Here is a 25,581-nt window from a genome sequence, read left to right as displayed (position 1 = left end):
CTATAGCTTATAAAATAAACAAAACTGATACATCTCTCGAGAAACTAGTAGAAAAATGTAATATTGAGTCACACGAAAAGTGAAGAAAATTTGATTATAAAAATATTATTTATATTAGTTTTTGTTTAATTTAATGACGTACTTTGGCTCTACTAACTATTAAATTCTCAAATTTACTTTCCACAACTACTGAGTTAAATACCTTTCAATGTCCTTTATTTTAAAATTTGTGTAACTCAAACACACTATACATAAATACTTACTTCTAAAATAACTATATATTTTTTACTCCGGTCGATAGAATGTTAACTACAGGAAATTCATCAAAAAACTTTGTTTTTTTCAATGATAAGCCAACCAGGTTAACATTTGTAATCTTGTAATAAATAACTTACTATTATAAACTTTTATTTATCTATATATTTTAACTTATCATAATTAATATGTTCTATAGGTTATAATTTAATTATTATGCATGTTGTTGTATCAGCTGTACCAAGTCCACTATGTGCGTTTATTATTATTAAATAAATAAATATTTTAATAAATATACCTAATAATGATTTTTCCGGCAACGGTTTTAGTTATTTTACTGTAAATTATAATTTAAAAAAGTATTATGTTTTGTATAGGGACTTGAAACTTTTCCCTATTATATTTTCTAATTGTTTACTATAAGTACGACTTTTAAAATATTTAAACTAATTTAAGGTTATTTTTACAACGAACATATTATTTATATATTTTAAATTTCTACGTTATTTATTTACTTATATTAATTGTTAATAAGTGATAATGTACATAATATTATATTAGATATAATTATTAGAAAATAGATACGATTTGTTTTAATTGAAAATAATTTCAACCTACTGTATTAATAGGTGATAGAAAAATGTATAGCTATGTATTAGCAAAACATTAATATGTAATAAAATATCCTATAATATATTAATAATTATCTTTTACCCATAAACCTACATATTGATATATCTAATACAACAATTTTTAAAATCACTTAATACAAATTGCAGCCGTAAATATTATCCATCGTGAAATATTATAAGAAGAAATACATGTCAGTATCAGTGCAGTATCTAAATTATACATTTTTATTTCTGCACATCTATCAATACAGAGTATAAAAAATAAATATCATTGAAAATTATCTTCGGGGTGGATATGTCAACAAAATTTGTCTCCATTAATTATTTGTACTATAGTTTGGAAGACGGAATTTATTATGCAAAATAATTAAGACTAAAATATTTAAACTTTCAAGTTTGAAAAATTGACAACATGTTAATAATTCAAACTTCATTATGTTTGCTTTACCATTCGTTGCACGTTTTCGATGGGATTTGAACTTTTTTCGTTCGGCATAGTGTAAGTGATCTCTTGATAAGAAACACACATGTATAATAACGCAATAACTTTCAAAATGTAATTTTATACGTAGTACACTAGGTACCCTGTACTTCGTTGCACAAAAAATGACGCTTCTTATGTGATTCAGAGTTGTCTAATTCGTTATTTAATACTCGTCATTCGTAGACGACGCGGTGTTCTTTTTATATATTTATAGCTGTCCCTGTGCACTTCGTTGCTTGTTTAGAAAATTATACCCTTATACGTTTCGTATATCCGATATCGTTAAAATATTTATGTAATCCTCTGTATATTTTTCATAGTAGATGGACTTTTATACAAATTATTGGCACGATTCTTAACTTATGCCTTATTGTATCGATATAGGGTATAGACTATATTCAATAATGTGCGGCTGTTTACAACACCTATTTTTTATTTATTATTATTAATGGATTTGATTCGTCCTTGGCTCTACTTTCAGTTAAAGGTTTTAATGTATTTTTTCTTTTCACTTTGTGTGTGACGAAATGGATTACAGGTCATCTATTTTCCGCCACAGTAAGAAGATTAAACGGAAACTTTGTCTATCTCGCATTAATACTTATGCATTGTTAAAGGTAATTATTATATACTTTTGATGGTTTTCACGCTTTTATCGTTTATATACATCGGAGAAACTTCTGTATAGAGCGTATCAACAATAGCGTTTTTTATGAAATAAATAATTCGATATTTTACATTACGTATTTCTTGGTAATAATTTTATTTTGTTGAAATATTCAAGTGGAAAATACAAACTCAATCATCTAAAAAACACAATTCTTTTGAAACAACTCGTAACTAAATTTTCCTAAATGCTAAGACAACACGCTTTATTTATTTTTCAAAAATATTATTTTTGATTGATTCTAAAATTTTAATGTTTTTTTTTTTTTTTAAGAAATGTTTATTATAGCTTATAGGTTAGTATATTTCAATATTAATTTGTTTGTTTTCGTATTTTATGTGGTATATTTTTGTGGGGAGTTTTTCGAGCGCGTCCCGAAATGACCCTTTTTTAATTTTCTTAGGGTGTCCGAAATAAGGTAAATTACTCGAGTGCGTCTTAAGAAAAAAAAAGGTTATATTGACATTGCCCTAGTACGTCCCAGTTAATTTTGAGTTATTCGGAATGCACCACGAGGAGTTGAATTGGCTTACACAGTTACACCCCAAAAATATTTTTTAATTCTTATTTATAATAATATCTTTTAATTTAGCTTACACTCTTGATATTAGTGTATTAATTATTTTAAATTATTATTTTTTTTTATTAAAAAAAAAGAAAAAATGATTATTTATTTTTAGTTTTTCTAAATAGGCTGGTGTTTAAATGCCATTCTTTTGAAAAAATCTAATCTAGGTATTTAATTATTTTGAAATTGATTTATATTGTCTTCGATGTATACAATTTTTTTGCGTACTATGGAGTATGGAATGTGTATGACTGGGGGTAACTGTGGACCGAGGACACATTCACATTTCACAAATATCAAATAGTAATTTAATTAAATATTATACAGAATTTAAAATATAAAATATATGCAATTTTTAATGATTCATGAATATTTTCACCTAATTGTTATTTATAATTATATATAAAAAAAAAATGTCCAATTTCTCACATAAAGTAAGCATAACTGGTACCTAGTCTATATTTAGTTGTGAAAATAAATTGTTCATATATGATCTAATTTTAAAAGTATTATTACCTTGTAATATTGTTTATGTTTTTTTATTAAGGTATCGTGCATAATTGACTTGATATATAATGAATATAGGTATTGAAAATTGTATTTTATTCTGTCTACAGTTACGATTTTAGAAATCTTCATGGTTTTATATTAATTAATTAAATTGTTTTAGATTTATAAACTGCGCACTTATATATTTCCGCTTATATTGCTTCCATACTTAATCAACATAAATATTATTGATAGTTAACAAGGTAACTCCAGACTGATAAAAAGTGTTCAAATTAAACCCGCAACGTTATTAACTGAATATAATTTTTTTGGAATTCGTTCCTTGTGGAAACGGATAAGATGCGCGTATTATAGTGTCACCGTGTTAATTTAAATATTCTCCAACAGACCGTCAAATCATTAACAAACCACAAGGTAATTAATATTTATTATTCCTTAACTAATTATTGCAGCCATGCTACGAGAATATATAATGTCATAGTTGTACACCTGTCGGAATGGTTCAGTCACGATGTCGATTCTCAAGTGTAATGTTGTGCTCCTAAGGTAGTAAACCATTCACTCCTTGTCTGCACTCACCGAACAGTTAAAATTGTATTTTATTTTTTTTCAGTCTGATGGCGGCCGTGAAATGTGGCACTGTTAATTATAACGGCGCGTCGATCAAGGAAGTGGCCGACGACGTGATGGTGCACGGCGAAGGGCCATTTTGGGATTCCGAGAATAACGTCTTGTATTTCGTCGATATATCTCAACACCGCGTTTATAGATTTTTCCAAAACCATTTGGAATATGCTCAATTAGGTTAGCGTTTATATTACAAAGATTTTTTGGAGATTTCATTTTATATTTGATTTATTTTCTTTATGCTCGTTAGACAATGACGTGAGTTTTGTGATCCCGGTTCATGGACAACAAGGTCTATTTGTCATTGGATTGGGTACAACGTTGGCTAGTCTCCGATGGAATCTCAACGATAAAACGAATAAAGTCGTTGGTCTGATCACCGTTGATAACAATAAACCAGGCAACCGATGGAACGATGCAAAAGCAGATACCAACGGGTACTTGTGGGCTGGTAAGTAAATATAATAATAATCTTTATATGATTGTGCTTAAATAAGCAGGGGATGTATTGAATTTACTAAACAGAAATGAGTGTACAATTTTAAATTAAATATTCCATTTTTATTTCTAAATTGTTCGTACTTATCTAAAAACAATCGTAACTCCACGGTATTATTATTATTATATACAGTATCATTTTCTAAGTGTAAAATAATGCGAAACAAAAACTGTGTCAGGTACTATGGGATTCGAAGACGCAGCTGGAAATATCCCTCCGGGACGTGGAACTTTATATAAGCTAAACGACACCAGCTGTTTTAAAAGCCTGGAATCCGTCTTACCTGGCGTTTCTGTTTCCAACGGGCTGGCGTGGAACGGCGACAGTACAAGGATGTATTACATAGATTCGCCGACCAAGCAAATAGCGGTTTTTGACTACAATCCTGTTAAAGCTTCTATATGTAATAATTTATTTTGCATTAATATTACTACATATTTTCGTCGAAAAATAATGTCTGACAAACACGATTTATTTCAATTTCTCAACAGCGAACCGGAAAACATTCTACGATTTCAAGACAGACGACATACCGGGCGTCCCTGACGGTATGACGATCGACGCAAACGGTGATCTCTGGATCGCTAACTACAATGGTGCTCAGGTAAATTTCTGATTTTTTTGGTGTTAAAATTATATTATTACAAATCGTAATACATTTTTAGGTACTGCATGTGAGTGGAACTAATGGAAAGTTGTTGGGCAAGTTAAAGATTCCCGCCGAAAAGGTTTCATCTGTTACGTTTGGTGGACCACAGTTGGATAAACTATACGTTACGACAATCAGTCGTGGTGTGACGCCAGAGAAATTCCACGAGTATCCGATGACGGGAAAGGTATTAGAAGTGTCCGGTCTAGGTGTCAAAGGTACAAAGAATAATCGAATACGTGAAAAATGTTTTCGATCGCCGTAAATATTTAGTATCGTGAGTAAAAAGTAATTCGCGTTTTATTAAACATGACTTCATTGTACAAAAAATAATTCATAATTATAACGTCGTTTAATATATATCTAATATTTAATCGTATTTTAATTATTGTATTTGTGATTTTGTTCATGACTGTTAAAGTAACAATGATTAAATTTTTATTTTCCAATGAATGTTTACACTGTATCCACCGTAGATATATAATACTATACACTTATATATAAATAAAAGCATAATGTTTAACTTTATATTAATAAATTATATTTTATACATTAGTATTATCTATATCTCACTTGTCATTTGTTAGGAGATTTAATATATTGTCATATTTAAATAATAATAAAAAAAAAATGTATATATATATAGGGTAGTCCTTATTTTTTCAATATAATTTGTTTTAGACAGTACCACTTAAATTTGTTCAGTTACATGAGTGAGTAATTTTGGCAAAATTTGGGAGGTTTCTCTCGACCTCTTTTGGTGCCACATCGGGGTTGAATATGACAAAAGGGGGTAGTTTTTTTATATAACTCTGAAAGTACTTAGATATAGTTGTATAGATAAAATATTAATAATATGTTTTTAATAACTTTTTTTTAAAGTTGAGACGCTTCGAAATTCAATAAACATTGATACAGGTTTTTTTAACTAGGTATGATTGATAAAATAATATTCACATATTTATATTTTTACTTATTTACAGAGTTATGGAAATATACACTTTATGTAGTTAATAATAAAATTATTATAAATATAAGTGATAAATACAACACTATATTGACATATAGTGTATTTTTTTTTAAAGGTAACATGAAATATTTCTGTCCAATGACTACGGATTGATATATGGTTTCCGAGAGGAGATAGAAAATACAGAAATACGCATTTTTAATGATTTTAAAATTTGTAAAGTTAAGTGAGTGTATGGGCCATACATCTTGAATTTATTTGTATTTTCAATATAAAATTAGGATATCGAATTTTTTTAAGTCATGTCAATTTTATGGCTCTAACACTAAAATTGAGCGACAATCAGCTGATGTTTTAGCTTAAATTATAATGTTTAAGAATTCAATGATTTTATAATTAATATCCGTTAGATTTCATTTATTATTTTTCACTCAATGATTTAAATAAAAATTAGTTTGTTGTAATTCTATAAATTTTGCTATTAGAGCCGAGCCATGGTTAATAGGTTAAAATAACTTAGAAAGTTCAATATATTTTATCTAAAATTTCAGGTCTAAATTCTATCTGAGTTTGATAATGAAAATACCTGTTGCTATTTAAATGAATGCTAGTTGTATTGTACATGCGCACACTTAAAAAACAAAACATTTGAAAATCATCAAAAAATGTACATTTCTGTACTCTATATCTTCTTCCGGAAACCTTATAGTAATCTGAGGTTATTGAACTGAATATTTCGTATTAATTTTAAAAGGAAACACTGTATAATGTATTCATAGATTATTAGGATGTTACGATTTATGTGTGTACAAAGAAAATGAAAACATTTTTAAAAAGCGTGTATAAATATAAAAGAATAAACAATTATATTTTTATACTTCACTAAACTAATGTGTAACCCATTTAGGCTTGTATGCTTTATTGTATGTTACCTAAACAAATTGTTGATAATTATCAGAATATCAATAATTTCGTATTATGGTACCTATTACATGATATTATTGTTCTATTTATTTTATAATAGGTACGTGATAATATCATTATGTTTATTAATCAGAATGTTTTAAATGAGATTATTTTTAAATATAGTTACAAAGATTCAAAAATTGATTTTAAAATTATGCAAACCTAGCTGTTTGAAAATACATTGGTGCACTTCTTATATTCTAAAATATAACTTATGTTATTAATTATTATGCAAACTAACTTTAGACGTTTCGTAAACTGACGGTTTCTTTTCACTAGGTTACGTATACTTTGTACCTATCACATACATTACATATTGTATAATTATAATTAATGTACAAACTATGAATTTAAATAAAAAGTATATTTGTTAACATAGGATAGACAGTGAAAAATAATTGTTGATTTTTAAACTCAACTTCAGTAATTTTCATCAACTGAAATAATTTTTTTTAACAACATATTTACAAAAATCAATATTGTATTTGCTTTGAACAATAATTTAAAAATAGCAAAAGACTGAGGATTGATGATTTTTTTAGTTAACTTTCACAATACATTCTTTAAAAAGAAGAATTCTGAAAAAAGAAATGACGTAGGAATTCGTAAAATTGCGAGAAAGAGCTTATTGAATTCGGTTGTGAATATTTTCTACAAACCAATTGTCATCGAATATAATAAATATTTTATTTTTTAACTTGAAAAAGGTAGGCAGTCCAAAAACAAATACGTACACGTGTAAACTTTTAAAAAGAAAAGTCTGACATATTATGTATTAATATATACGATGACATCAAGCAAGACAAAACATTTTTAGAAATATGTCTTGTAAACATTTTAAAAATGTGATGACATTAGCATTTTGATGGATGTGGTCTAATTTTGTTAAATTAAAAAATCCGTAAATCTTTTACGAGAGCTTCAAACAAACACCAGGGACCTGGTACCATACATAACTTATTTTGGTAATTATCCAACTACAGTTAATCCTTCTTTACAATGATATCATCAGCACTTATGGCACATTCATAATTTACTTATAAGTTAAAAATTTCATGTTTTGAATTCACTAAATAATTTAAAAAAAGAATATTTAGATTAAATTAAATTTGTGTTATCATGGCTCAATGTTATAGTTATAGTACAAGTATAAATGCATACTATCTATAATTAAGCAGATTTATTTTAAGTTTATGTCTAGTTAGTTATTGTTCGGCATAGATATATGGTATATTATATAGTTTTTTAGATCTATCTTTCATAAACCTTTAATTTTGATTTCTTTTCTTTGTAACTATATATGCTAGCTTTGTAGACTTGTCAGTCAAGAATTGAAATATAAAAACTATTTTATTTGTATCTAAAAAATAAAACTAATTACTCATCTATTCAAAATTTTTTTTTTTGATTAGTCATTCTAGTTTGCTTTCAACTGTGTCTTCTACTTAGAAGTCAGATTCATGCATGATAAACTACAGGATTGATCTTACATTAAATATTACATTTTATACTTTTTGGTTTATTTATTTTACTGTAGTTTAGGTTTGAAATGCTATAAATATATTTAAGTTTCGATTAAAATACTTCATAAAACATTTTGTTGATACATAGGAATTTGTATTATTCTGATTATCTAAAGTTATATCATGACATTTGAAGTACTAGCTCATTATGCAGTTTCCGACCATTAAATTAGAGAATTCCCTCGCTCTCTGCTCATCAATAATCAATATGATAGAGTATAAAATATCTTCCATTGTAATAATTGTGCGAATGTTGATTTTTCTCCATCATTACTTCTGTAATTATATTTCTTGCGGAGTTCCGATTATTATTAAATCATTTCAATTTACGAATTAATAATATATAATATACACTCACTCAATTGAACACTTTGCTGTTCTCACTTATGGCTCCTTTGACACTTCTTACTACAATATCTATGGTGCCAAATTAAATAATATCAATGAAATATTTTGTTCCTATAACAGCCTACCTCGTATTGATGATAACGTTGATAATATTATTTTGTTTATTGACTTGATTAACGATTGCATGTTCTTGTCTTCTTGAGTTGTATTATTACATCACCACTGTGCGATTTATTGGAATTCCTATATAAGTGTAGAGTATCTTTCTAGATTTTTTTATTCGTGTAATTATTATATTATTAGGGCCTATTTTGGTACTTTGAACTTTGGGTTAAAATATAAAAAAGTTTAATTTTTCTACAGAATATATAGTACAAGCGTCTTTCATTTGAGCGAATGACCCAAAATTTAACTGAGTAGAGCATAAAAATTAACTAATCGTTTAGGCGAAATTATAAATTACTGAATAATAGGGAAGTAACATACCTATAACTTATACAACAACTTTTATAATATTTACTATAATTACAAATTATTATATAGTTTCAACTGATGGGTGATAACTATTTTAAAGTGTTGACAAATAATTTATATATAAAACTACTCAACAATACGAATTGATGTGGTATGAAATTATTAATTTATATAATACTTTCGTCAATACTAAATTAAAATAATTAAATATTACAAAATTGTAATCAAATTTTGAAATTGTTGCTTATAAATCAGCACTTTAATGTTTTCTAACATGCTAAATAATTTGCTGTGTCTTCCATCTTGCACAAAGTTAGTTTAAGACAATTCAGCAAAATATTGTTTTACTTAAACATTGCTTGTAAAATATATAACTTAGAAATTGGTGATTGAATGAAATATTTATTTGGTTTACCACTTTTACCATCAGATCAAATTCGTCCGATCGATATTTCTGATTTTTCAGACTATTTTTTAAATAACTGTACTATAGAAGACGCCAAATTCCCCTCTTCGTTATTGACAAAATAACTAACAGACAAACCTTGTATTATTTAATAGGACTGAATCATTCCATAGTTATTATAACTCACAATTTTATCCTAATATATATCAAGTAATTAATATTTTAAAAGAAATTCAAACAGAAACCTTACTAAAAATTAATTTTATCAATAAACAAACAAACAAAAAAAATCAATATATTACGTAATAATACAAAAGAAAAACAAGAATATACATTAAAATCGTGGGAAGAATATTAAACCGGAAAATTAACAATAATCGATTATATTAAACAAAGGGTATGAGATACTATACTAATAAAAAAATGTAGCTAAGATTTTTATTATAATATTATGATAAATTAGGTATATGAAAATATATTATATTTTCAACAATTTCAACGATACTAGTTAGAGTTAACTGAGAGTCTTAAGTCTTTAAAAATGGGAAGGAAAACGTATTAGTCTATTTAAGTTTCACATATATATTAAAGCTCACCCAAATAATATGTAATTTTGGACCATTTGCTCAAATGAAAGCCGTCCACAGACAACAGTACTCGTATATTATATATGATTTCGAATTTCCGGGTATTTTTGGTTTTTAATTTTCCATATAATTTGTCGGATGTCAAAAGCGAGACCGTCTATAGTCGACTTATACTTTCTTGAATCTGTTTTTATGGTTATCTTTCTATTATTTTCTCAATGTATTAAATTTATTTTTGTTATCTTTTTAAATGCACTAGAAATAACATTTTATACTCAGCGTTTAGAAATGTTACATTACTGTAGCTTAGTTTCCGTTTGTATACATCAGATTTATCAACCAAATTAATTTTAATTTACATAATATCTATATCTATACATAATGTGACTATTACATACGTACATTTTAAATTCCGAGTGGAGCGATGAGTCTATTGATTTTATAATGACGCGTGTGTGTTTTTTTTGTGTCTGTAAATACTGTTTAGGGCAGTAAAAATGTTTCGATTTTCAAAAATTGGTTTCTGGTAGTATATTGGTACTAATTGATACTTTAAGGAGTCAAAAGTAAAATATACTTGCAGAAACATGAATAGTATTTTGTAGTTATAAAGTTATGAAAAATTTTCGTTTTATATGTACCTATGTCTTAGAAATTTATTACAAGATTCATCAAAAGTAGTTCATATTGAAACTATAAAATTTAATAAATATATAAAGGTAATTATTTTTTATAGATATTTTAAGTTTAAATTCGGACAAAATTACTTATTTAAAGATAAATAATGATGCTAATTATTTTGTTTTAATTTAAAAACACAATTCATGAACATTTAAAACTCTTACATATAATTATTATGTTATTATAAATTTAACTATATGCAATGGCATTTTCAATTTTTTTCAGATATTATTATCTATTTATATTGGAAATCTATTTTTACTATTTTAAGGTATTTATCGAAAGATTTTATTAAATTTTGGGTTATATAAGTTTGTATAATATTATGGTGTAGGTATATAACTTATGTATATATATATTATGATAATTAAATACTAATAATAAATAAATGCAATATTTTCGGAAAAAATTTAATCAACCTACTATATAATGTTAAAAGTAAAATAAATGACTTAAATAATTATAAAAAAAAATCAAGAAATTAATATACTTAGTGATATACTAGATTGACCTTCTTTGCTCAGAAACGTTTTTTGTATACAACGATGTATCATTGAATTTGAATTTAATACACCTATAATAGTAACCTATTAAACATCTAATGCACAGTAGAGCGGTACCCACTTGCCTACTTTTTCACTCGTAATTTGATTGTAAACTTAAAGAATACGTAGAAATTATAAAATATGCAGTATTATAACAAGATTATTGAGGTTAATCTATTCGAAAAAAATTTTTTAAAAAATTTGGATATGTGATTCGAACACACTTATAAGCGTTATAAGTGTTATAAGTTATAACTATGACATTTTATATTTTATTATAATGTATCAAAAAATATATTATACACCATTTCAATCAAATATGGTTCATTTTATTCAAACAATTTAATTTAAAAATTATACTTATGGAGTAACACGGAAATAATTAAATTGATCACGGTCATATTATATTCATACTGCGGTTTATGACCTCGAATGGTAATGATTTGCTAACAAGCATACTGAATATATTATTATTATTATTAGGTATGCAAGAATAGAATAATCACTCTAAGGGCGCAACTTTTTATTTTTATAATTATCGTTGCATATTTTTATTTTACAAGTAGGTAGCAGTTAATTTGATAAGAACAAAAATACGGTCGATTTAACATGCTTAAGTCGCCGTAAGTATTTCCTTGAGTAAAACCTATAAACTGCAGCAATGGCATAAACATTAGCGATTACTGTCGAGTGTCGAGCACACGTAGAATCGGCGTACCACAATGAATTTATAATATCTCTATACTCTCTAGACCGTGATGGTTATGAATCAAAATAGGAAATTTAATACGATTCGCGAGCTATTTTTAAATTTTTAATGCGAGTACAAGGAAGCGAGCAGCTCTAAAATTCGTAGATGATAAATATTATTTTTTAATTTTTTTATTGAAGCGAAATTTAATATATTTACAATCTGTTATTTACAATAAATGAATTGTATGAGATTTGATTGTCGGGAGGGGGAAGTCACCCAATGACGACACCTCGTGTGATAATAAATATTATTACGTTATATTGAAATACGACAAAATGTCGAGGTAAGCACCTGTAACTTCCAGCAACTTCTCAATATTGTTCGCTACGGTTTGCGGTCTTCCATTCACTGTTGTAATTGGATGATCTTTGAAAATTGCTGGACAACACTATTACACACCACCACTGCAGCTGATTTCCGTCACGTAAATAATATATATAAAATAGCTTTCTCGCAAGAACGAAGTCCGGCCCCGGACGTGACTGATGACACGGCCTGCGCGAGGACCTCGCCGGCATTTCGGTAATCCCATTCATATCCATTGTGCAACGCATTCATCACAATTCGTTTGCCACTTTTTTACGTGCTCGTTCGAAACGGATGTACACAAAGTTATATGTTTAGGGTATTATTGTATGTTGTTTCGGACAACTTTTCAAACCCGAACGGCGGTCGACAATCATCATTCCAGTCTTCTATACAATATTTGTCCGACGCAAAATCCGTTCAGTTTTTATCAGTCATAAAAAAAAGAATGAAATTATGTAACCGCTCTACTGTACTGCAGATATTGAGTGTACCTTGTCAATGGTAATTGAGCAAGTCACTACTTTCCATAATGTGCTCAATTTAAATTCAATGATACGATAAACGTGTTTTTGTACGTAGATTGTTTGCCTGTTAGCCTACATTACTAAGAATATTTGATGATACAGTGAAACTTCCATATAACGAACTTCCATTTAACGAAATTTTCGTTAAATGGAAGTTTTACTGTATATGTATATTGCAATTAAAGTAATTTATTTTATTATTAGTTATGCGGTTAGGTTGAATTAATTTTTGCCAAAAATATAACATTTAAAAATGTCATTAAGTATATAAAATATAATGTTATAGATATGGTAAAAGTTTCTAATTTATATGATTAATATTTTTTAATTAAAACAAAATAACTAAAATCTTAATTCTCTGTTTAAATATCCATAATCTCATTCAAATTTGAACTTAAAATGTATATATATATATATATATATATATAAAAAAACAAACTGTTTTTATAAATTGTTTTTGGTTACATAATGAAGAATATACTATGAACTTTGCATTATATTTTCAAGTTTTACCTATAAAACTTGAATTTAGTAACATTTAATAAAATAAGTTATTAAGATTTTATATTTAGTTCAAGTAACAATTAAAAAAAAAAAAGTCCAATTCAACTCTATTAAATCCATCGCTGGCTGTCCTAAAAAAATTCACGAAGTAAGCTCAAGTTATGTAGTTATCTACACCTGTAGAAGTTTAGCAGCTGCGTTACAATCGATTGACGGATGTGTGTTGAGGAAGGGTGGTAGGTAGAGAATTTATGAGAATATATTTTAGCCCACCTCAATATAATATTTACAAATAATGAGGCTTTTTTCTTTTTTTTTTCAACTGACACGTAATATAAATATAAATCTAGCGATGTTATAAATACTGTATACCTACGCTGAACAATTAAAAGCTGCAAAAAACACTTAACTTATTTTAAACGTATACATATAGCAATTAACAGCCACTGTTCCCAATTATTCGTAACTACATAATGATATGTAGAACGTTTATATGTAAGTTAAAATATTCATAAATACACACAATTTATTATTTATATAGTGACTATACTTATATGTGTGAATAGTACATTATACTTGTAGATACACTCAAAACTACCACAGTTTTATAATATAAAATATTGTATATTTGCGTGTTGTTGCACATGTATATGGATGTGGATTTTTTATGAAGATTTAAAATATTTCACTGATATTAATAAAATTATATATTACTAATTCATAATATTTAATAACAAAATATACTAGTCTGTTGTTTTCGTGTTCAACGACCAATTTGCTTCCGCCAACGTCATAGCTCGCGTTTCCCTTAGGTAAACTCACGTTGGCGCTTATGTTTTATCGCCCAAATTAATACGAGTCTAATGGTTGCGTAACGTAACAAATTTTTAACTACTTTTCGGTTTGACAGAAATTTATTTATAAATATATAAAATAGTCTTATGAATACTTAGAAATTACAATTATGCAACTGTCAACTGACGTTGTTTATATGATATCATATGGTTTTTTAAAATCACTGCTGATATTTAACGACGGTGATATAATAATTTTTTTTTTTTTTAATAGGTACACATATTTTTATACAGCCTTATAAGGTTAACCTAACACTGTTTGAAATTAATCCACTTTCAGCCCAACCAATTTAAGAAGCGGGCGAAATTTCCATAATATTTGATTATTAATACACCAATGTATACCTTGTGCAGTTTAAACAACACCATTGTTTAACGTCCTAAGCAAACATTTTCAGATTTGAATGTTATTTATTGTAATAAATAGTCGACTTAAGGGGATTCGATTACTGTTTTTGTTTTTGTATATCATACGTGGAGCATATTAGATATTTAAATGAGTTCTATACTGATCTAGTGCAGTGGTAATCAATCTAAAACAGATTTGAATTTTTCATTAAGTTCACTCGACATTGACTTTCTCACATATTTGATTTTATTGCCTTAAACTAAATAAAAAGTTGTATAAAAAATTGTCATATTTCAATTTTTGATTAAGTTATAACCAAAAAAAAAAAAAATTTGGTAATGTCAAGACTTAAAAAAATATTTAAATCTGTTTTCAGTTTTTAATTGTTTCTCTAGACCAATTGGTACATTTGAAAAAAAAACTTAAAAACACGCCTGAATGTCGTATGTTCTTCTACACGTGTTATACAAAAACAAAAACAGATGTTATTAAATTTAAAAGTTTAATATGACGGTAAACTCATAAACTAATCAGACGGTAGTAAAATTTTTAAATTGTATTGTATATACTTGCTCTTTTTCATCTATTTATTTCAATTGAATTTTTTCCGTACGATTTATGTAAGCATTATATCAATTTGAAATATATTTGAAATTGTATATAAGTATTAGTTATAATATCTCTGATGACTAGTTTACATGTATTTGATTTTTTTAATAACATTTTTATTATTAATTATCATCATTATTATTATTTGCATTATACCAATTAGGTATATTTAAGTTTTTAATTTCGATTTAAATAAATTAAAAGTTAATATTATTTATTAGTATGTAATATACTAAATATATTAACTTTAAAATTCAAATGAATAGATAAATAGTAGTTTGAATGTATTTTAGTTATTTAATGTTCGATAAAATTAATAGTATGTTTTGACAGCTAATTTATTTATAATGTTTAGTACAATGTCCAAGTTGATGAAACTTGTTATGTAAACTTTTTTAAAATATTTTTTTCATTATTTCTGTCATGAGCAGAATTATAAGATTTTAAAATGTGAATGCTTTTATAAGAAAAATATTGTCTATTTTATTTAGAATTCAGATGATTCGATACACCAATATAGTTAATACATTTTTTTGTTTTGCATTTTATAAGATTCGAATTATTGAAAATTTAACATTAATTAAGGCTATAATAGTAATTTAAATATAATATTTTTTTTAAATGTTAAAAGTAGAACTTTATTTTTAAGAGTTATGAGTTAATGATAATTTCAACATTAATTTTTATTTCCTTATATTATTAATAAGTTAGATAATTATTAATTTTGTGTCTTAAGACTATTATTCTAATTAAATAATTCTATTCACTTATTGCTACTCTTTTTGATTGATTGATAAATTATTTTCATGATAATATTTAGTGATTAAATAAAGAATAATTTAATAATTAATTTATAAATTAAAAAAAAAACACAAATATTTTATGTAATTACTTTATGAATTATCATTACAGATTTTACAAATAACTTACTATACTGTTGAAAATATATAAATACAATGTTAATATTGTAATCTAGGCATAAAAGTTAAAAAAAAAAAAACATTTAAAATTATTTATAAATATTATTTTATAATTTACGTTCTATTGTTATAGTTACTAAATAGGATATCAGTTCAATATTTGTTTTCTCCCTCTGACCCACGAATAACATTTTTTAGAGAGAAAACTAACAGGGTATTGATATTTTCTTAGGAGTAGTGAAAAGAAGTATATTATTTGTTAAGATTGTACCTAAATAAATATATTTATTAAGATTGAATTAATTTTATTATTTGATATGATTCTTATTAATTGTAAAATTTTGACATAAAGATATAAAATGTATATTATACGTGTTATTAATTGTTATTTGTAAATGTATTCCTAATATAATGTAATGGTCGTAATAAAAATATGCGTACATTAACGTATAAATTATAAAACTTAATGCTGATTTATTTTGCAGGTTAGCTAATATAAATAAACAAACAATGATCATATCACTTGTAAAATGTTTCTGCTTTGAAACACGTACACAAAAGGGTTTTATTTACCAAAATAGTTTGTTTGCTTTAATAATAATAATAATAATATACCGTTATACTTATACTTTAAATCGCAGTTAAAGCCAACTTCCATTTTGCATATGAAACAAAACTAAAGATCCTAAGATAAATAAATTTTAGTGGATTTTAGGAATATAAAATAACTAATATTGATATAAGTTTATAATAACAAATGTGTTGACACCAATTTTAATAGACATAAGATATATTTTATACATATGCTTATATTCTGTATGCGTTTGTTTGCAAAGAGAAAATTTAATTAATTTTATTTTAGATAAATTAACCCATCATCTGTATCGCTATGTTTTGTATTATAATAGGTATTGTGTTAGTGTTGCGCTAACATTCATCATTTTTTGATGCTGTGATTTATTTAACAAACTTAGAATAGTAAAACAAAGATAAAAATATTTATCTAGTTATATCCTACAAATATTTGATTGTTAATAATAATTTTTATTCAAATTGTCTATACAAAAAATTAAAAACAAATAATTTTTGATAGGAAAAATTTAAAAATATATATATTCATCATTACCACTTTTTACATTATTTGGGATACAAAAATAAAAATATTGTTAACGATATAATCAGAATCATTAAATTTGTGATTATCCTCAGTTTCACTTAACCATACGGACATTTTTTACAATTTTTGTAAAATTTCGTGTATAAAAGTAATATAAACACAATAATGACACGGTTAGTATCGTGCGAGCGGGACGCTAATATCATCGCGGATTTCGAAATTCAACGGATCATAATAACTACAAATAGATGTTTTCATACTGGATTTTTGGTTATCTATATATATATATTATTTGAATAAGAAGTATATGGAGTTTCAAAACAATCTATTTTTATTTGAAAAAGTGGTTCCTAACATAACCTTAATTTTAGCGGAATGCTAACACCGATACCGATGAGGGTTAATAAGACTATGCAATTAAAGTGTGATTGTATAAAATGGTACATACCAATGTAATTGCAGTAATTTGCTGAGTGTATTAAATAATGTTTTGAGAATGGAAGTTTAATATAATATTATGCTAAAATATGGATATAATTTCTTGTAAACAATTAGAACTATACTATTTTATGGTTTAAAAAGTATTAACAATTAATTAAATTATAATTTTAATTATAGAATGTTTTAATTTGTATTATTCAATAGCTCTCTTTGTTTCTTATATTCATTTACTATGCTTTTCTATTAAAAATTTAAAATATATTTTCGACATGTTAAGCTAGTAAAAACTTGAATTTTCTTAAGTTACCAAGTTATATATTATAGCTTAATAATAAAGTTACCTATTATGTGCTCGTGTATAATTGATACATACATATATATATGTATATTGTTATTTTAAAGTTTAAAATTTAAACCTCTCTGCCTCATAGTTTATTTACAGTTTGATGTTAACTGATGATTAATAAACATAAATAATATTAATTATGTATAGAAATGAGGGTATAGATTACTTAAAATGTTATCAAAGTTACGATTTGAAATACTTAAAGTAAAAATTATATGCACATGTTGTGTATCGTATAAAATTCAACATTTTAAATTTACGGGTAGGGTATTGAAATTGATATATATATATATGTATAATGGCTATACTTACGTCATCCGAATGTAAAAGACAATCCAATCGAAGTGGAAATAATGAGTAAATACTCTAAAACAATACGAGATAAATCTTGAATCGCGTAACTCTCTCGGGTATAATAGACTTTTTGCCTGTGTTTGATCGCCATGCATATATATATTTATGTTTTTATTCTTTGTAATACTCCTATAAATTGCAAAGTATCCTACAGAAATCTTCTATTTGAAAAATGAAGCCGTTCAGAGTGTGTTTTTTGTTCATTTGCTATTTGACTATTATAATCATAACATTCGTTACAGGTAAGCATAGCATGTACAACAATAAGTATAATGTATATACATATTGTATACGGTATCTTATAATAATAAATATATTATTAGACTATATTAATCTAACCTTTTTTTTTATTTTCGAAGAATCCGTCCAAGAGAAAAATGTTCAACAATATAGCGACACATTTCTGAAAGAATTGCCACGTAAGTTTTATTTGTTCAGTAATGAAATAAATTTGAAACTATATCTATAAAAATCTTATCACCTTATATATTTTTATAGTTTACTACTGCCATCCTTCTCTTATCACAGATGACGGTGTCGTTGAACGAACCTGTAAAATTATATTCTCTTCGGATAGTAAGTTTATTTAGACATAAGTTATTAACGATAGTGTTAAATTTACCGTGAGTATAGGTATCTGTTTTTATTTTAAATAAGTTTATTACTGCTACTTCTAGCTCATAAAAGTTCTCTGAAGAACTATGTGGAATTTGTAGAAGTTTCTGGGGTTAAATATTTGTTTTTGTTTTTATGTGATATAGTACCCCAGTCAGCAAAAGCTAGAGCAAGAACAGCCTCCAGTATTGTTACAAAAAGAGGAAATCAATTTAAAAGTGAGTAGTTTCATTAGAATGTCAAAATTATTGATTAATTATACTACTTTCATTATTTTTGTTAATATAGATTTTATGTTGGGTAAGGACACTTCTAAAGGTAAGTCTTTACAATGTTTACTTGATTTCATAAAATTATTAAATTATAAAAATAATATAAATTGTAGATGCTGGTAATCGAGTTCAGAAAGGATCATATATACCAGTAAAATCTAACGGGAAAAGAGACGATTCGACTTCTACTGTTTATGGTAAGTAGGAACAGGATGAAAAATATGAAAAAAATAGGTACATTGCATTTATTTGATTATTAATATTTAGCGTTTAAAATGGTAAATATTTATAAAAGTTATTGATATTAAATTTTGGATAAATACTGCTTACCGTAGAAAGGTATGAATAGGTTCATGATATACATAAATAGGCATTAGCTTCAAAATAATCTAAATATGTATTGAAAATTTATTTGTGCGCCTATTATAAAATATATTGATATACGTGTCTTAAGTCCTTATGAATAAAAAGTAAAAACAAAATAATTAAAAATGTTATTACTTATTTTTCATTATTGTTAAAATAAATTTTGTCAAAATTTTAACTTTTAATAAATATTAAAAAAAATTGTGGATTTATATTCAATATTTTTAGTAAAAAAAAATTGTAACTTTATGTATTTAATATTTTTAAATAGTTTTAATAAAAACTTATGAGGAATTTTTCATTAAATTTTCAAGCTTTTTGATCCAGTGAAAATTTTTTTATACACATTTATAAAAATAAATTTTAAATGTCTGTAAATAGTTCAAAAGAGATGACGTATTTTGAAATTATGCTATTTATAGACAATGATAAAAAAAAGATGGTGCTAATTTTAAGCATTTATAATTATTTTTTCTCAATTATAAAAAAATATAAAAAAGGTTTGATAAGAAATTGGTAATAAAATCTCACAAAGAACCTTGTATTTATTTTTAAAACTTTAGGCTTAAGTATAAAACATTTTAGAAAATTTCAACTATAAAATAATTTGAAGATTGTTGCGAATTTAACAATATTAATTGTCAAAATTCTTACTTTAAACTTTGATAAAAATTATTGTGGATTTTTTCGTATACTCATTTTTTTTTAATTCTTGTAAAAACAACTTATGAAGAATCTAATCAACATGACGTTTTTAATTTACCTATTTTAAAACTATCTTTCAAAATTTTTTCATGAAAGTGTATAAATAAATAAATAAATAAATAAATACGTGTATATTTTTTACCAACATAACATTATTATTTAACAGAATTATTTTTAAATATTTGATAGGTATTTACACGGGACCAAGTGACATGGAAATTTTTCAAAAATGGCTGTCGTCGTATTATTTACAATAAATCTTAGATTTTCAAAAATGGAATCTTCATACAATATTCATTATTGACATCATTGATTATCGATAAGCTTCTGTGTAGAAAGTTTTCTAGTCTTCTGTAGTTTCTGAAGCCTAGAACTAATAGTAAAATATGTATTAATTGATTTATACTCAAATTGAAATAAAAATAGTAATAAAAAAAAGTTGTTTTTTTATAGTCGTAGTATTTATAGTTATTTATACATATTTAAAATATAATTATATACACACTATTTAATAGTTTTATTGAAAATGATATATAATAGTATATGTTTGGAATAAATGGTATGATCATTATTTATTTTCGTCTTAAAAATTATTGATAAAGTCACGATTATTTAAAAAAAGATGGTAAAAATAGTAATATATGTTGTATACAAATGTATTACGTATGATTGGTGACAACTTGTTGTAAAATTTTGTTTATAACTGTATAAGAATTAAATGTAAAGGTTAAGTTGTTTAGAAATATAATGGCTAATACGTTTTAACTTTTTAGTTTTTTTTTAATAATAATGTTAACAATATTCAAAAATATTTTACTTAGCTGTTCAATAAATAAAAAGTTTCGTTTTAATATTTATTTAAGTATAAATTTCATTTTTTGAGAGAGTTAATTTCAGATCATTATCTCCGTTTATTTATTATAATTAAAAAACCACTCAATTGTAGTAGATAACATTGTTTTAAGGTATCTTATAATTTTTGAAAAATATTTTTATGGTAAGTATTTGGTACTTATTACTTATGGTCTAAAATATCAAATATCAAATATAATGTATTAATATTTTATAGAAAAGACTAAAATAGACATATACATAGAAGATATTATTTTGTTTTTTTTTTATATAATAGTGGTTACCAAAAGTTCAAAAAATTTTTAATAATTTATTTATAATTTATCTGTAAAGCATATGTATATTAAATATTAATATAAAATACACATCCGAAATGTCGAGAGTAATGATGAACAATTTTGCAAGCTGAATTTAAATAAAAGTATCAAAAATAGTTGCCATACATTAATTATTCTATGTTAAATTTGTTTACTAAGAAAAAATGTAATATTGTGGATTTGTCTATACAAATATTATGTTGTATTTCAATGAATATGAAAGTAAATACGTTATTTAATGTTCTATTTTAAGGTTATAGAATGTAATGAAATCTTAACCTAAATAGCTGATATAAAAATGAAAAAATTTTAATTGAAAATTTAAATTACATTTTTTTCATATAATGTGAAATTTTATGATTAGTGTTATATCATGTCCAATTTATTACAAAGACATAGTTTATGCTAATAAAAAATATTATAATAATGTAATTCATTTTTTTTTTTTTTTGAGTTCTGACAAGCATTACATTTTATAATCAATTTTTATTATGTTTTTAATTTTTGAGAATGACGTGATTACTTTATTAACTTTGAAGTGTATTCACACTTTGTGTTTTTACCTTTGAATAGCATTTGTTTCTTGATTATTTTGTGTTTTTGGAGGATGACGTACTACTTCGCTGTAGCCTCTGGGTAGACACAATACTTGGGTTTCTGGTGGACGCCGTAAGTGTTGGACTCCCAATGATACTGGACCTGGTTAATCGTTCCACTATAGAATTTCAAAAGCTACTTAACTATAAATTAGTCGTATCTTTATGTTGAAAACCAATGGTAATGTAAAGTGTAATTAAAAATAAATTTAAGAAAATTAAAAAAAAAAACACGAAATTTTTTAAATAATGCCACTCAAATATCTACGTTAAAAAATTATGTAAGTCATGTCAGAATATTGTGTTCTAGAATAAGTAGTTTTATTGATTTTTAATTTTAGGTTGATTTATTCAGTACACTAATATTAGTACACCGGTAATTAATTTAAAGTGAATAACTTTTTAGTTTTTGTTTTTGAAAATTAGTATAGGTAATATTGTTTATTTCAAAACTATTAAATTCATGTCTATAGTTAGATTTTTTCTCTTTGCTCCTCTCGTTTTATATTTATGACATTGTCTATTCTTATGCAAATTTTAACTGATCAATATTTTATCTCCTATTGTATAGTAATAATTTAACATCTAATTAATCATGAATTTGAAAAGTTTTTTTATTATAAAAAAATATTTTTTCTACCTATCTACCTTTAATTTTTTGTTTTGATATTTAATGGGTTATGTCTGAATTCTACAATATACAGTTCTATTCTATTATTTTTTCATGTATTTTAAATAAGTTACCTGATTTGGATCGAGTCAAGTAATATTGAGATTCACCGTTTATTCGAATTACGTTTAAATCAATAGTAGCTTTGTCAGAGTTTCTTAAGCCTCCACAGTAGCATATGATCAATTTAAAATAAGCTCTGAATCTGTTTTCAAAATATTTATCAGTTATTCAACAATACCATGACGACTAGACAATTAACACTTACCTAGGATTCATCCAATAATAGATTATCGGATTCACCATCGAATTTGACATTGCTAACCAGTAGAAACTCAGGAACAAATCTTGCACATATGTTTTGATTACTATACTTTTGTTGTGGTATGCGTATACAAAATACGAGTGATAAGGTAACCAACAAATTAAAAAAATTATCACTACTACAGCGAACATTTTGACAACCTAGAAAATAAAATCGAAAATTGGTTTTCGGGGTTTTAAATTTTCTCCCTAAATTGCAACTAATAATGTTATTGTTAATTTAATTGTGTTATAATATTGGATATAGTATGTTAATATCTATGTATTTAGTCTTGGCCTCAAATTAAAATTTAGCTTGTAAGATATAGATTAGATAATTAAAAAAATGTTAAGTTATAAAAAAATTAAATCATTAGTATTGTGTCTTTTAACAATGGTTTTACATGATAAAGTTACAACTTATGTTTTTTTTAAACTTTTTTTTATTTTTTTTTTTTATAATGATCATACGTGGGTTAATAAAATGTAACATCGAGTGGGGATCTTATTGAGCTCATAAAGTTTTTTTTTTTCTATTCCAAAATACAGAAATTATTGACCACAGAAAACCATGGATTACATTTCTATCGTATCATAAACCAACTGAACCGTTGGTCCTGAAAACAACACTCCAGTGCCTTCGACCGGAATCAAGTGGGTCGTAATATATATGCGTCATTGATTTTTAAATCATATTTATGACTATAGGTAACGTCTTGCGCCGAGGTACAATAAGTTGAAACGAAAATAAACCACATTCAATCGTGGAAACATGAGCCGATTACAATTCACTGCCTTAGTTAAATTTAGAATTCTAAATACAGGATTTCTCAAAATTAGATAATATGTTTCGATATTGTTAACATTCATATATAACGAAAAAAAACCATTTTATTACATACATTTCGAATGTACTTTTGATAAAGTTAATATAAAATTTAAATCGAAATAGGTTGAACAATTTTGATGGTAAATTATTTATTAATAGAATTGTTATTTGATTGTTTAGTATATTATTGTTTCGATTACCCAAGGGATGTCATCATACATACTAATCAAAAAATTGAAATAGTTTTATAGGTTAAATTTACTGCAAAACACGTGTTAATCTTAATATTCTTAATATAATATTGGTAAATTATTAAAAATTGTAATAGATTAAAAATATATTTCTTTGATAGATATGGTTAAATTAAACTTTAGTACCAGTTTTTGTATGCATGAAAATAAAACATATAATAATGAAAAATAATAGTTGTACTCGAAATATTAAAATGGAGTGTTAATGTATGTATTAATATTTATGTAAAAGTATTTTAATAGTTATATATAGGTTTGTAATAAAAACATAGCAGAATAACGAAAACAAAAAAGTGATTTAGGAGCCGAATCTGTAATTTTGATCCTCGCAGAAACAACGTAATTGTTTAAAGGCATTGTTTATTAGTATTTTAAGAAAATAAATAAAGAAGGAAGTAACTGGATTATGAAAGCGAAGAAATTGTGATCAATGAAAAACCTCGTAAACTATCATATTTTATATTATGATTAGTGTTTTTGTAAAAAGTTATAATATTATACATACTATACAGATTATACACTATTTTATGCAATTTTATTTTGTTTTCCAGATTTAAAGTATAACATAAAATATTATGACTATAATTCATTAGAAATACATTTTATAAGTATTTAAGATATAATTTAATAAAATTTGATTTTAATCTTAACATAACTTCTATTTTTTTCATTTATTCAATTAACATGCTGTTATTAAAATAAATTTCATTTTTAAATTTATTGCTTTAAATAATTCAAATTTTAATTTTCTAAAATGTACTTTTAAACAAACTTTCTTTTATATATGTTAAATTAGTAAAACTAATATCATTTAAAATTTTTTAGCATGGATTTTTGAAGCTTTATTTTTATTTGGTATTGTTAAAATTTTAAGTTTGAAAAAAAATACATATTATATTAGATGTGAAGAAGTAAAATTAAAGTTTTATTTATTCTTTTGAATGTTACATTTACAATATTAGACAGATTTACACTAACAATATGGATAGTGAGGGTGATTTATATTTTGAGCTAAAAATAATTGGCTGTTGAATGAAGATTTTATATTTTCACAGTGATTGCGAAAACTTGAAACATGCCCGAAGAAAAAATATTTTTATTTACGCAAATTCATTCAATTATGATATACTAACATTAAAATTATTAAAAAATTCTTTGATAATTTTTTAGTCGTTGAATTAACATTAAAAATTAATATTTATAATCATTTATAATTATGTTTGTAAATTTTATTGGAACAGTAAAGTATAAACTCGCTTTTATTAAAGGAGTCGTCCAAAAAGTTAAAGGGGAAATATTACGATTTAAAATTCTTGCATAATATATCTTATAT

General features: G+C 25.0%; 3 protein-coding genes across 4 annotated transcripts in view; 2 read left to right on the top strand and 1 right to left on the bottom strand.

Moving 5' to 3' along the window:
- Positions 1 to 3,554: 3,554 nt before the first annotated feature.
- Positions 3,555 to 5,397, top strand: LOC112601804 (regucalcin-like). Its single transcript, XM_025349587.1, has 6 exons — positions 3,555 to 3,662; positions 3,730 to 3,920; positions 3,994 to 4,194; positions 4,421 to 4,645; positions 4,734 to 4,846; positions 4,908 to 5,397. The coding sequence occupies exons 1-6, from the start codon at positions 3,628 to 3,630 to the stop codon at positions 5,154 to 5,156; spliced, it is 1,014 nt and encodes a 337-aa protein (XP_025205372.1). The 5' UTR covers positions 3,555 to 3,627; the 3' UTR covers positions 5,157 to 5,397.
- A 13,232-nt stretch (positions 5,398 to 18,629) lies between these two features.
- LOC112601759 lies at positions 18,630 to 20,784 on the top strand. The gene is made up of 7 exons (XM_025349534.1): positions 18,630 to 18,714; positions 18,832 to 18,891; positions 18,971 to 19,048; positions 19,234 to 19,305; positions 19,376 to 19,405; positions 19,473 to 19,556; positions 20,620 to 20,784. The coding sequence occupies exons 1-7, from the start codon at positions 18,645 to 18,647 to the stop codon at positions 20,685 to 20,687; spliced, it is 462 nt and encodes a 153-aa protein (XP_025205319.1). The 5' UTR covers positions 18,630 to 18,644; the 3' UTR covers positions 20,688 to 20,784.
- LOC112601758 (tachykinin-like peptides receptor 86C) overlaps positions 20,720 to 25,581 on the bottom strand; it is a 123,507-nt gene continuing 118,645 nt past the window's right edge. For both annotated transcript variants that reach the window (XM_025349531.1, XM_025349533.1), the window contains 4 exons: positions 23,134 to 23,330; positions 22,940 to 23,070; positions 22,163 to 22,298; positions 20,720 to 20,803 (listed from right to left, as the gene is read on the bottom strand). In XM_025349531.1, the coding sequence (XP_025205316.1) occupies positions 20,737 to 20,803; positions 22,163 to 22,298; positions 22,940 to 23,070; positions 23,134 to 23,330 (531 nt within the window). In that variant the 3' untranslated portion in view covers positions 20,720 to 20,736. The remainder of the gene's footprint in view (positions 20,804 to 22,162; positions 22,299 to 22,939; positions 23,071 to 23,133; positions 23,331 to 25,581) is intronic.

The sequence above is a fragment of the Melanaphis sacchari genome, unplaced genomic scaffold (assembly GCF_002803265.2).
Source record: "Melanaphis sacchari strain LSU unplaced genomic scaffold, SCAv2.0 Contig7_pilon_pilon, whole genome shotgun sequence".
Taxonomy (NCBI): domain Eukaryota; kingdom Metazoa; phylum Arthropoda; class Insecta; order Hemiptera; family Aphididae; genus Melanaphis; species Melanaphis sacchari.
This window is presented reverse-complemented; position numbering and strand designations above follow the sequence as displayed.

Excerpts from the sequence above, each read along its gene's own strand:
- LOC112601804 (XM_025349587.1), top strand. The coding sequence starts at position 3,628 with ATGTCGATTCTCAAGTGTAATGTTGTGCTCCTAAG. Across the intron at positions 4,195-4,420 it reads CAACGGGTACTTGTGGGCTG|GTACTATGGGATTCGAAGAC; the intron begins GTAAGTAAATAT and ends AAACTGTGTCAG. Across the intron at positions 4,646-4,733 it reads TCCTGTTAAAGCTTCTATAT|CGAACCGGAAAACATTCTAC; the intron begins GTAATAATTTAT and ends ATTTCTCAACAG.
- LOC112601759 (XM_025349534.1), top strand. The coding sequence starts at position 18,645 with ATGAAGCCGTTCAGAGTGTGTTTTTTGTTCATTTGCTATTTGACTATT. Across the intron at positions 18,715-18,831 it reads AATCATAACATTCGTTACAG|AATCCGTCCAAGAGAAAAAT; the intron begins GTAAGCATAGCA and ends TTATTTTCGAAG. Across the intron at positions 18,892-18,970 it reads ATTTCTGAAAGAATTGCCAC|TTTACTACTGCCATCCTTCT; the intron begins GTAAGTTTTATT and ends ATATTTTTATAG.